The sequence below is a fragment of the Moschus berezovskii genome, chromosome 4 (genome assembly GCF_049115385.1).
Source record: "Moschus berezovskii isolate FMDL1 chromosome 4, NW_MosBer_1.0, whole genome shotgun sequence".
NCBI lineage: Eukaryota > Metazoa > Chordata > Mammalia > Artiodactyla > Moschidae > Moschus > Moschus berezovskii.
In genome coordinates this window covers 39,399,074-39,411,980 of record NC_142463.1, presented here as the reverse complement: position 1 = coordinate 39,411,980, position 12,907 = coordinate 39,399,074, and the positions used below count along the sequence as shown (strand labels likewise).

The 12,907-nt window shown below is 40.4% G+C and overlaps 2 protein-coding genes across 5 annotated transcripts in view; one reads left to right on the top strand and one right to left on the bottom strand.

Moving 5' to 3' along the window:
* Positions 1–7,314, bottom strand: part of EFCAB7 (EF-hand calcium binding domain 7) — a 58,466-nt gene extending 51,152 nt beyond the window's left edge. Inside the window, exons 1-2 of one of the 2 annotated variants that reach the window (XM_055403200.2) lie at positions 7,175–7,314; positions 5,048–5,235 (exon numbers count right to left, since the gene is read on the bottom strand). In XM_055403200.2, coding sequence (XP_055259175.2) covers positions 5,048–5,234 — 187 coding nt within the window. In that variant the 5' untranslated portion in view covers position 5,235; positions 7,175–7,314. The remainder of the gene's footprint in view (positions 1–5,047; positions 5,236–7,174) is intronic. The other variant, XM_088835355.1, reaches the window with a different exon arrangement.
* A 248-nt stretch (positions 7,315–7,562) lies between these two features.
* ITGB3BP (integrin subunit beta 3 binding protein) overlaps positions 7,563–12,907 on the top strand; it is a 91,486-nt gene continuing 86,141 nt past the window's right edge. For all 3 annotated transcript variants that reach the window (XM_055401707.2, XM_055401708.2, XM_055401706.2), the window contains exon 1: positions 7,563–7,686. In XM_055401707.2, the coding sequence (XP_055257682.1) occupies positions 7,682–7,686 (5 nt within the window). In that variant the 5' untranslated portion in view covers positions 7,563–7,681. The remainder of the gene's footprint in view (positions 7,687–12,907) is intronic.

Here is a 12,907-nt window from a genome sequence, read left to right as displayed (position 1 = left end):
ATTGAAATAGATTTTGTAATTTGAAGGGGGCTTTCCTTGTGGCTCAGCTGGTAAAGAATCTGCCTGCAATACGGGAGACCTGGGTTCGATCCCTGGGTTGGAAAGATCCCCTGGAGAAAGAAAAGGCTACCCATTCCAGTATTCTGGCCTGGAGAATTCCATGCACTGTATAGTCCGTTGGGTTGCAAAGAGTCAGACAGGACTGAGTAACTTTCATTTTCACTTTGTAATTTAAAAAGTCCCCACAAACAAAAATCTATAGGACCAGATGGTTTTAAGGGCACATTCTACCAAACACACAAACATGAACTTATACTGACCCTTCTCAAACTCTGAAAAAGTTAAAGAGGAGGGAACACTCCCAAGGACATTTGATGAAGCCACCATCACTCTGCTACCAAAACCAGACAAAGATACCACCAAAAAAGAAAACTAGGCCAATATCTCTGATGAGTACAGATTCAAAAATTCTCAAAAGAATATTAGGACACCAAATCCAACAACATATAAGAAAGATCATATACCATGACCAACTGGGATTCATTCCAAGTTCACAGAATGGTTCAACACATGCCAATCAGTCAATTTTGTTTCTGATACATCACATAAACAAAAGTTAAAAACCACATGATCATCTCAATAGACGCAGAAAAAGCATTTGAAACAATTCAACATTCATTCATGATAAAAAAAACTCTTACCAAAGTGGGTATAGAGGGGACATATCTCAAAATAGTACATGCTATTTATGACAAACCCACAGTTCATATAATACTCAATGGTGAAAAGTTGAAACCCTTTCTGCTAAAATCTGAAACATGATAAGGATGTCCACTCTCACCATTTCTCTTCAACATAGTATTAGAAGTCCTAGCCACAGCAATCGAACAAGAAAAAGAAACAAAAGGTAGCCAAGTTGTAAGAGAAGAGGTAAAATTGTCATTACATGCCAATGATATGATACTATACACAGACAATCCTAAAGACACCATACAAAAACTATAAGAACTGATATATGAATTCAGCAAGGTAGCAGGATACAAGATTAACACATAGAAATTGGTTGCTTTCTGTACATCAATGATGAAATATCAGAAAGGGAATGAAAAAAATAATACCTTTAAAGTCACAACCCCCAAAATAAAATACTTAGGAATAAACCTCACCAAGGAAGTGAAAAACACGTATGCTAAAAACTATAAAACATTAATAAAGGAAACTGAAGATGATTTAAAGAAATGGAAAGATATCCCATGCTCTTGGACTGGAAGAATACTGTTAAAATGGCCATACTACCCAAAGCAATCTACAGATTCAATGCAATCCCTATCAAATTACTCATGACAGTTTTCACAGAACTAGAACAAATAATCCTAAAATTCATATGGAACCATAAAAGACCCAGAATTGCCAAAGCAATCCTGAAGAAAATGAACAAAGCAGGAAGCACAACCATCCCAGACTTGAGAAAATACTACAAAATTATAGTAGTCAAAACAATGTGGTATTGGTACAAATACAGACTATGGGCCAATGGAACAGAATAGACAACTCAGAATAAACCCGCACACCTACTGTCAGTGAATCTTCAACAAAGGAAGCAAGACTACACAACGCAAAAGACAGTCTCTTCAGCAAGTGGTTTTGGGAAAACTGGATTCAGTTCAGTTCAGTTCAGTCGCTCAGTTGTGTCTGACTCTTTGCGACCCCATGAATCACAGCACGCCAGGCCTCCCTGTCCATCACCAACTCCCGGAGTTCACTCAAACTCATGTCCGTCAAGTCAGTGATGCCATCCAGCCATCTCATTCTCTGTCGTCCCCATCTCCTCCCGCCCCCAATCCCTCCCAGCATCAGACTTTTCCAGTGAGTCAACTCGTCGCATGAGGTGGCCAAAGTATTGGAGTTTCAGCTTTAGCATCAGTCCTTCCAATGAACAGCCAGGATTGATCTCCCTTAGAATGGACTGGTTGGATCTCCTTTTGCTGAGAGAACGCACTGGTCATAGCAAACACATGGGAAAACTGGATAGTTGCATGTAAATCAATGAAGTTAGAACATACCCTCGCATTATACACAAAAAGAAACTCAAAATGGCTTAAAGACTCAAACATAAGACATGACTCTCCTACAAGAGAACATAGACAAAACATTCTCTGACATAAATCTACCAATGTTTTCTTAGGTCAGTCTCCCAAGACAATAGAAATAAAAACAAAAATAAACAAATGAGACTTAAAGTTACAATCTTTTGCACAGCAAAGGAAACCACAAACAAAATGAAAAAATAACCAACAGAATGGGAGAAAGTATTTGCAAACAACATTACTGATAAGGGCTTAATTTCCAAATTATACAAATAACTCATAGAACTCAACAACAAAAAACAAACAACCCAACTGAAAAATCGGCAGAAGATCTAAAGAGACATTTCTCCAAAGAAGACATACAGATGGCCAACAGGCACAAGAAAAGATCCTCAACACTGCCAATTATTAGTGATCTGCAAATCAAAGCTACAATGAGGTACCACCTCATACTGGTCAGAATGGCCATCATTAGAAAATTTGAAAATAACAAATGCTGAGATGGTGTGGAGAACAGGGAACCCTCCTACACTGTTGGTGGGAATGTAACATTGGTACAGCCACTATGGAAAACAGTTTGGAGGTTCCTCAGAAAATTAAAAACAGAATTCCCATATGACCCAGCAAGCCCACTTCTGGGCGTATAGCCAGACAAAACTATAATTCAAAATGATACATGCACCCCCTATGTTCACAACACCACTATTCACAATAGCGAAGATATAGAAACAACCTAAATGTCCACTGAGAGATGAATGGATAAAAAAGATATGATACGTAAATACAACGGAATACTACTCAGCCATAAAAAAGAACAAAATAATGCCATTTGCAGCAACATCAATGCAATTAGAGATTATCATACTAAAAGAAGTCAGAAAGAGAAAGACAAATACCGTATAATATCACTTGTATGTAGAAGCTAAAATACAACTGAAGCTATCAATAAAATAGAAACACAGTCACAGACACAGAGAATAGACTGGTGGTTGCCAAGGTGAAGAAGGGTGGGAGAGCTTAGACTTGGGGTCTGAGATTAGCAAATGCAAACTGGTATACATACAATGACAAACAACAAAGTCCTACTCTATAGCACAGGGAACTATATTCAGTATCCTGTTATAAACCATAATGGAAAAGAATGTGAAAAAAGAATGTATATATATAGATAGATAGATAGATATAGATATCTGTATAATTGAGTCACTTTGTTGTACAGCAACAATTAACATTGTAATTCAACCATACTTCAATTAAAAAATTAACAATATAATGAAAAGAAGTAAAACCAAAAGACCAACTCTCTGAAACCCTCATCCTTAAAAAACAGAACAAAATCCCAAATTCTTTTCTTTTAAAATTTCACTTATTTTTTAACACTGCCCTTTTACAATCATTCAATACACACCCATGTGTATATATGTGTACATATATATAAATATATATATATCCTTTACATTTTCTCCAGTGTAGGTCAAATTTAGACTAATGATTCAGTTGCCAAAAGCATTTTCATCTATTATCATAAATTTTAAAATACCAAGATAAGAATTTAAAAAACATTTTAAAGCAAATAATTGGTGGAAGCTTTTTAAAAAAAAGAAAACTAAGATCATGGCATACAGTCCCATCACTTCATGGCAAATAGATGGGGAAACAATGGAAACAGTGAGAGGCTTTATTTTTGGGGGCTCCAAAATCACTACAGATGGTGACTACAGCCATGAAATTAAAAGATGCTTGCTCCTTGGAAGAAAAGCTTTGACAAAACTGGACAGCATATTAAAAAGCAGAGACATTACTTTGCCAACAAAGGTCTGTCTAGTCAAAGCTATGGTTTTTTCAGAAGTCATGTATGGATGTGAGAGTTGGACTATTAAGAAAGCTGAGTGCCAAAGAGCTGATGCTTTTGAACTGTGGTGTTGGAGAAGACTCTTGAGAGTCCTTTGGACTGTAAGAAGATCATACCAGTTAATCCTAAAGGAAATCAGTCCTGAATATTCATTGGAAAGACTGATGTTGAAGCTGAAAGTCCAATACTTTGGCCACCTGATGCAAAGAACTGACTCACTGGAAAAGACAGAGAATGAGATGGTTGGATCACATCACTGACTCGATGGACATGGGTTTGAGGAAGCTCTAGGAGTTGGTGATGGACAGGGAAGCCTGGCATGCTGCAGTCCATGGGGTTGCAAAGAGTCGGACACGACTGAGCAACTGAACTGAACTGAACTGAATCCATACAAACATTGAAAGTTTTATTTTGAAGCTCCTGGATTATGTGAGGGCTTCCCTGGTGGCTCAGATGGGAAAGCATCTGCCTGCATTGCGAGAGACCTGGGTTCAATCCCTGGATCAGGAAGATCCCCTGGAAAAGAAAATGGCAACCCACTCCAGTATTCTTGCCTGGAAAATTCCATGGACGGAAAAGCCTGGTAGGCTACATCCAACCATCAAACCTGGATTATGTAGCTATATAAAATGACAGAATATGGGCTTCCTTGGTGGCTCAGTGGTAAAGAATCTGCCTGCCAACACAGAAGACATGGGTTCAATTCCGGGTCCAGGAACACCCCACGTGCTACATGGCAACTAAACCCACGTGCCACAACTATTGAGCCTGTGCCCCAGAGCCCAGGAACCACAATCAATGAAGGCTTGAACCCTGCAGCCCATGCTCCGCAACAAGAGAAGCCACTGCATGAGAAGTCCGTGCACTGCAACCGGAGAGCAGCTCCGGCTCATCACAACTAGAGAAAGCCCGTGCAGAGCAAGGAAGACCCAGCACAGCCAAAAACCAATAAATAAATAAAATTAGAGTGGCACAATAGCATAATGTAGTTCTACCGCTCAAGCTTAACTAAGTAACTGGAATGATTCAACAATGTAATTCTAACTGCAGTCTTTCTGATCTATTAACTTTCAGCAAATAAGGAAAACTACTTAGTCAAAAAAATTACCTAAGTAAAGTTGATCTTTAGAAATAATGTTATCTAAACTGCTTTTGAAAACAGTTAAGTAGGCAGCTCTACAATTCATATAAAATATCTCCTCTTCAGTTAGCGGAAATTTCCTTGATCGAGGACTCTCTGAATGCGTTGGTTTCTGACCCGAGAAAGCTGCATCACTTCCTGGACTGATGGCCATTCTATTAAAAAATAATTTAAAATTTTGTTTTAGTCACTGTTAGTCCAAAAATGAAAATGTCACTTTGCCTTTCAAATGGTGGGGGGGCGGGCAGAATCAAGACAGGAAGGTTTTTATAGGTGGAAAAATCATGTACATTATAATATGCATATGGTTATATTATCATATGTTAAACTAGAATAAGTTTTTGGCAGTTGATTTCTAAGTATATTATATAGATATAGTATATATATGAGAACCCAAAGAACAAAGCTAAAACAAAGATGTAACATAAATACAAAAGAAGTCTCATAGGGCAAAGGAAAAGCACACATTTATTCTATCAAACTTAGAGGACAGTCAGTTGAGACTCTTCATAGGATTGTCATGAGGATTAATTAAACTAACAAATTTGAAGCATACAGAACAGTGCCAGGCACATAATAAATGCTAAATAAACTATAGAGTGAAACTCCACCATAATGATAATTTGAATATAATGTGATTGGCAGTTGGCATTCATCTCCATAGCAGTATCAACCATGTCATTTCACTAACATCTCAGTACTGCAGCCCCACATTTAAAATAACTGAATTTTAAAAATCTCATGTATAGCATTATCCTGCGGTTTTACTGTATTCTCTTACCATCAATAATAATGTTAATAATAACAATAATTGGGGGGTTTATACAGCACCTCTGCTCATAAGAGTTTAAAGAACTGTCATACATCTTGATATATACCTACTACAGTGGTCAGGTACTTTCTGCACCTTTTACAGATAAGAAAATTGAGAGACAGAGATCTCATCCAGCTAAGAGTAAGTAGCAAAAGCATGTAAATTTCGATAACAGTTTCTTCCTTTTTAATGTGAAAAAAGGTTTCTTGTACAACAGTTATTATAAGGCACTAAATTGTGCTGGTGGTCTAACAGCTTCTAACATTATTTTACCCAGCTCTGACTTCTAAAAATACAATTCAACCTAACAAATTGAATATTTCTAGTTCAACAATAAGACGACACAGTTAGGGTCCCCTTCAGGACTCATTGGATTGTTACTCAGGAGGCCTAAATCACTAATACCTTCTTGAATTATATAGGTCTTTTACACTTGGGAAAGAAAGATAATAATTGCTTATCATGGATGAAGTACCCTATTTATAATACACAGACCGCCTGCCTGACACTTTCATCTTACACCAGATTTAGAAGGACCCCACAGGGATGTGGTGTCACAGTCTGGTTACTGCAAATTGGTATCACTATAATTAAGCATCACAGTTTTTAAACACATATGCATGCACGCTTTATCTTCACAAATGTGAAAGAAATCTGTTCCAATGAGGAAAGGAGAATGAACGTTCATTTTGAAGCCAGCAACTTAGAAATTTAAGGTTTTGTGGGTTTTTTTTCTTAGATTGTCCTCAACTGTTCTTTCCAAATAAACTGACGCCCTCAAATGGAAATCCCATGGCAAAAATGTTCCAGAATTCTTCCCCCGCCTCCCTTTCTCTGTAACAGGAGACAAAACTGAAGCATAATTAAATATATAATTGAGCCCCTCAGGCTTGGAAACCTCCTGCATTTAAAACTCCAGCCCGAGACCAAGATAGGGGCCTAGAGAGTACATTGCAGCAAATGCTCCATAAATAACCAGCCACACAATAGCAAGAAAAATAAACTGTTAACAAGCGCCTAAGGCTTCCAGAGGGCCAAGTGAAAACAGTCACCGTCCGGACACTGTAAAATACTTTCAGGGATGATCTCAGGCAACATCTCTCTATTTTTTGTATTACTCTGGGAATAAAATCGGGCTATCGCATTTATATGTACATTTTAAGTACAGACATGGAGCAAGGGTACGTATGACAAAGAAGTAAAAGATGCAGGTGGAGAAAAGGAAGCCGAACAGTGAGGGACGGAGCGGGCACAGAGAGAGACAGAGAGCTGCTTGCTACCTAACTGCAGGTCACAAACGAGGAAGCGTGGCCAATTCTCCTCAAAGCCTCCTCAATCCTCTCACTGCAGCAGGACAGTCCTCGGCCTTCTTTTAATTACCATGGAAACTGCACAGCTCCGCCACCGGAAACAAGATACCGAGCACCTCCCTAAATGGTCCGGCTAGAAATCTGCGGACACTTATCCCAGAGTGAACAGAGATAGCTCTGTCTCTCTTTTTTCGGGGGTCCTTCTTGTCAGAATCCTGAGAGAGGGTCCTGCGTTGCCCCGGCAGGTGCTGAGTGCTGTCTATGCGTTGACTCTCCTCCCCTCTTACTGGCATACACTGGGATCCCTTGTCGCTGGAAGAGTGTTTCCGGCGCGCCGCTTTGAGTGTTGCACGGCGTCCAGTGTCTGTTCGCCCGCGCTTTTCAGGCTTCAGTGTTTCTCTGCGAAGGTTCTCTGTTTACGGAAGGAGTTGCTTAGTGATTTTATCCGGCGACAGAGGTGCGTTCTTGAAAGTCGAAATGCCGTAAGTATCTCTTCCTTCGGGTGTTGCTCTGATAGGGTGCCTCTCTGAGCAAGACGAGTATTTTGTGGCACAGTAACCTTTTCCGTTGTCCTTTTTCAGAGTGTAAATTTGTCTCTTTCTCCGACAGTTCCTGATACTTGGGTCCCCAACCCAACTCTGCTTCTCTTCCTTCCAGTTTTACTTATCCAGTAGTATTTGTTCGCTTTAATTCTGATTCTCCAAGGCTTTTGACAGATTTTATAGGCTATGGGCTATATTTAGTGATGTATTGCTTGAAATAATTTCAAATATATTTAACATACTGAGAATAGGACAGAGTACATTGCAAAACGCCGTATAATTTGATAAAGCCCCTTAATGTCTAGATTAGTGTGGTTAAATTCCTATAAATTGTAACAGAGCTCATGAACCGGGTCCCAAGAGAACTAAATTCCATCTTTCAAACGAGGACGCGCGTAGCCAGTTATGAAAAGAGCTGACCAACGTTGAGCGAATCACTTAAGTTCAGGCTTTAGTTTCCTTGCTTATCATTGCCCTGTAGAGACATTTGTTGTTGTTGTTCAAAGCTCAGTAAAGAACTTTTTATTTGGGGTAGGAGTGTTTTTATTTGCTCAGTCGTGTCCGGCTCTTTGCGACCCCATGGACTGCAGCACGCCAGGCTTCCCTGTCCATCACCAACTCCCGGAGTTTACCCAAACTCATGTTCATTCAGTCGGTGATGCCATCCAACCATCTCATCCTATGTCGACCCTTTCTCCTCCCACCTTCAGTCTTTCCCAGCATTAGGTTCTCTTCAGATGAGTCAGCTCTTCCCATCAGGTGGCCAAAGTATTGGAGTTTCAGCTTCAGCATCACTCCTTCCAATGACCATTCAGGACTGATCTCCCTTAGGATAGACTGGTTGGATCTCCTTGCAGTCCAAGGGACTCTCAAGGTTCTTCTCCAACACCACAGTTCAAAAGCATCAGTTCTTCGGGGCTCAGCTTTCTTTGTACTCCAACTCTCACATCCATACATGACTACTGGAAAAACAATGGCTTTGACGAGATGGACCTTTGTCGGCAAAGTAATGTCTCCGCTTTTTAATATGCTGTCTAGGTTGCTCATAACTTTTCTTCCAAGGAATAAGCATCTTTTAATTTCTTGGCTGCAATCACCATCTGCAGTGATTTTGGAGTCCCCCAAAATAAAGTCTGTCATTGTTTCCCCATCTATTTGCCATGAAGTGATGAGACCGTATGCCATAATATTAAGGTTTCTGAATGTTGAGCTTTAAGCTAACTTTTTCACTCTCCTCTTTCACTTTCATCAAGAGGCTCTTTAGTTTTTCTTCACTTTCTGCCATAAGGGTGGTGTCATCTGCATATCTGAGGTTATTGATATTTCTCCCAGCAATCTTGATTCCAGCTTGTGCTTCCTCCAGCCCAGCATTTCTCATGATGTACTCTGCATATAAGTTAAATAAACACGGTACAAGATACAGCCTTGACGTATTCCTTTTCCTATTTGGAACCAGTCTGTTGTTCCATGTCCAGTTCTAACTGTTGCTTCCTGGCCTGCATACAGATGTCTCAAGAGGCAGGTCAGGTGGTCTGGTATTCCCATCTCTTTAAGAATTTTCCACACTTTATTGTCATCCACACAGTCAGACGCTTTGTCATAGTCAATAAAGCAGAAATAAATGTTTTTCTGGAACTCTCTTGCTTTTCTGATGATCCAGCAGATCTTGGCAATTTGATCTCTGGTTCCTCTGCCTTCTTAAATCCAGCTTGAACATCTGGAAGTTCACGGTTCATGTATTGAAGCCTGGCTTGGAGAATTTTGAGGATTACTTTGCTAGCATGTGAGGTGAATGCAATTGTGCGGTAGTTTGAACATTCTTTGGGATTGAAATGAAAACTGACTTTTTCCAGTCCTGTGGCCAGTGCTAAGTTTTCCACATTTGCTGGCATATTGAGTGCAACACTTTCACAGCATCATCTTTTAGAATGTGAAATAGCTCAACTGGAATTCCATCACCTCCACTAGCTTTGTTCGTAGTGATGCTTCCTAAGGCCCACTTGACTTCACATTCCAAGATGTCTGGCTCTAGGTGAGTGATCAAAACATCCTGATCATCTGGATTGTGAAGATCTTTTCTGTTCAGTTCTTCTCTGTATTCTTGCCACCTGTTCTTAATATCTTCTGCTTCTGTTCCATCCATACCATTTCTGTCCTTTATTGAGCCCATATTTGCATGAAATGTTCCCTTGGTATCTCTAATTTTTTTTGAAGAGATCTCTAGTCTTTCAGATTCTGTTGTTTTCCTCTGTTTCTTTGAGGAAGGCTTTCTTATCTCTCCTTGCTATTCTTTGGAACTCTGCATTCAAATCGGTATAGCTTTCCTTTTCTCCTTTGTTTTTCGCTTCTCTTCTTTTCGCAGTTTTTTGTAAGGCCCCCTCAGAGAGCCATTTTGCTTTTTTGCATTTCTTTTTCTTGGGGATGGTCTTGATCCCTGTCTCCTGTTCAATGTCACGAACCTCCGTCCATAGTTCTTCAGGCATTATGTCCATCAGATCTAGTCCCTTAAATCTGTTTCCCACCCCCACTGTATAATCGTAAGGGATTTGATTTAGGTCATACCTGAATGGTCTAATGGTTTTCCCTACTTTCTTCAGTCTGAAATTGAAGTTAGAACTGGACATGGAACAACAGACTGGTTCCAATAAGGAGTTCATGATCTAAGCCACAGTCAGCTCCTGGTCTGTTTTTGCTGACTGTATAGAACTTCTTCATCTTTGGATGCGGAGAATATAATCAGTCTGGTTTCAATATCGACCATCTGGTGATTTCCATGTATAGAGTCTTCTCTTGTGTTGTTGGAAGAGGGTGTTTGCTATGATCAGTGCGGAGATAATATGTAACACATGAAGTTCTCTGGCTGCCTCTTGTCTCCAGACTGATATAGGTACCCTCCTCCTGTGCACTTCTAGAGTAACATGCCTCCATTATTTTCAGTTCAGTTCAGTCACTCAGTCATGTCCAACTATTTCCGACCCTATGGACTATATCACACCAGTCTTCCCTGTCCATCACCAACTCCCAGAGCTTGCTCAGATTCATGTCCATTGAGTCGGTGATGCCATCCAACAATCTCATCCTCTGTCCTCCTCTTCCCCTCCTGTCTTCAATCTTTCCCAGCATCAGGGTCTTTTCCAGTGAGTCTGTTCTTCGGGTCAGGTGGCCAAAGACTTGGAGCTTCAGCTTCAGCCATCAGTCTTTTTTTTTTTTTTTGCCATCAGTCTTACCAATCAATATTCAGGACTGATTTCCTTTAGGATGAACTGGTTTGATCTCCTTGCAGTCCAAGGGACTCTCAAGAGTCTTTTCCAACACCACAGTTCAAAAGCATCAGCTCTTCGGCAGTCAGATTTCTTTATAGTCCAACTCTCACATCCATACATGACTACTGGAAAAAGCATAGCTTTGACTAGACAGACCTTTGTAGGTAAAGAAATGTCTCTGCTTTTTAATATGCTGTCTGGGTTTGTTAGGGCTTCCCTCCATAGCTCAGTTGGTAAAGAATCCTCCTGGGATGCAGAAAAGTGAAAGTGAAGCCGCTCAGTCGTGTATGACTCTTAGCGACCCCGTGGACTGCAGCCTACCAGGCTCCTCCCTCCATGGGATTTTCCAGGCAAGAGTACTGGAGTGGGGTGCCATTGCCTTCTCCGCTTTCCAGGTTTCCGTTCCGTCCCGTCGTTCAGTCATGTCCGACTCTGCGACTCCGTGGACTGTAGCCTAACCAGGCTTCTCCGTCCATGGGATTCTCCAGGCAAGAATACTGGAGTGGGTTACCGTTTCCTTCGCCAGGGATCTTTCCGACCCAGGGATTGAACCTGGGTCTCCCGCATTGGAGGCAGACGCATTAACCTCTGAGCCACCAGGGATGCAGAAAACCCCTTTTCAATTCCTGGGTCGGGAAGATTTGCTGGAGAAGCGATAAACCTCTCACCCGAGTATTCTTGGGCTTCCCTTGTGGCTCAGCTGGTAAAAAATTCACCCGCAATGCCCCAAACCTGGGTTCGATCCCTGGGTTGGGAAGATCCCCTGGAAAAGGGAAAGGCTACCCACGCCAGTATTCTCCCCTGGAGAATTCCATGGACTCTGCAATCCATGGAGTCGCAAAAAGTCAGACACTACTGAGCGACTTTCACTTCGCTTCACTTCCTTTCATGTTTGTCATAGCTTTTCTTCCAAGGAGCAAGCATCTTTTAATTTCATGGCTGCAGTCACCATCCGCAGTGATTTTGGAGCCCAAGAAAGTAAAATCTGTCACTGTTTTCACTGTTCCCCATATATTTACCAAATGCAAAGTAACACAAGGTGGGAGGAGGAACATCTGAAGCAAATAGGAATTGATGTGAAAGTGGAAAGATTTACAAAAATAATAACCTACATTTCTTGAATATGTAATTATGATTTGTATACTGTGATTAACTGTCTACCTACATTTTTTGATTGAATCCTAAAAAAGACCGTGGGAGGTAGGTGCTGCTATTATCTCTACTTTTTAGATAAGAGAGCTTAGCACGTAACAAGGTATCCTACACACAGGTAGCAATAAATACATTTCACTTATACCTTTAGAAGTTATGGATTATTGAAGAGGTTTTCCTTTCCCCAGAATGAAGCAGAAAGACTTGCCTCCACACTCTTGCACTAGAAAAAGAACCCAGTTAGCACTTATACAAAACTATGACAATAACGTTGCAAATTCCCTGTCAAATAGGAAATCAGTGGAAACTGGTGTGTGTTTGCATATTAAGTAGTGATACTTCCTGGGGTATGCTCCTGTTCTGCTGTAGACAGTAGGGAACACCTAAAGACTGTTAAATGTGGACCTTTTGGACACCTTTTTTCTTAACATATTAACTGGTCCATGTTATCTTAGGAGAGTCTGCAGTAATTATATTCTGACAATCAATACATGACCTTAAAAGTTGCGTAGCAGCTTTATATATATATGTGTGTGTGTGTGTGTGTGTGTGTGTGTGTGTGTGTGTGTAAAGTTGATATATAGCAGCTTCACTGAGTTAATTTTGGCAGTGATTCAAGATGAAATTAATGGTTATATAATCCAAAAGTACTTCAGTAGAGGATCTCCATAATTGTTGGGAAACTTAGTTTTCAACATGGTTAAACTATAGGGTCAAAAATAATGGTGCAAAAAGTTTCTTGGCAA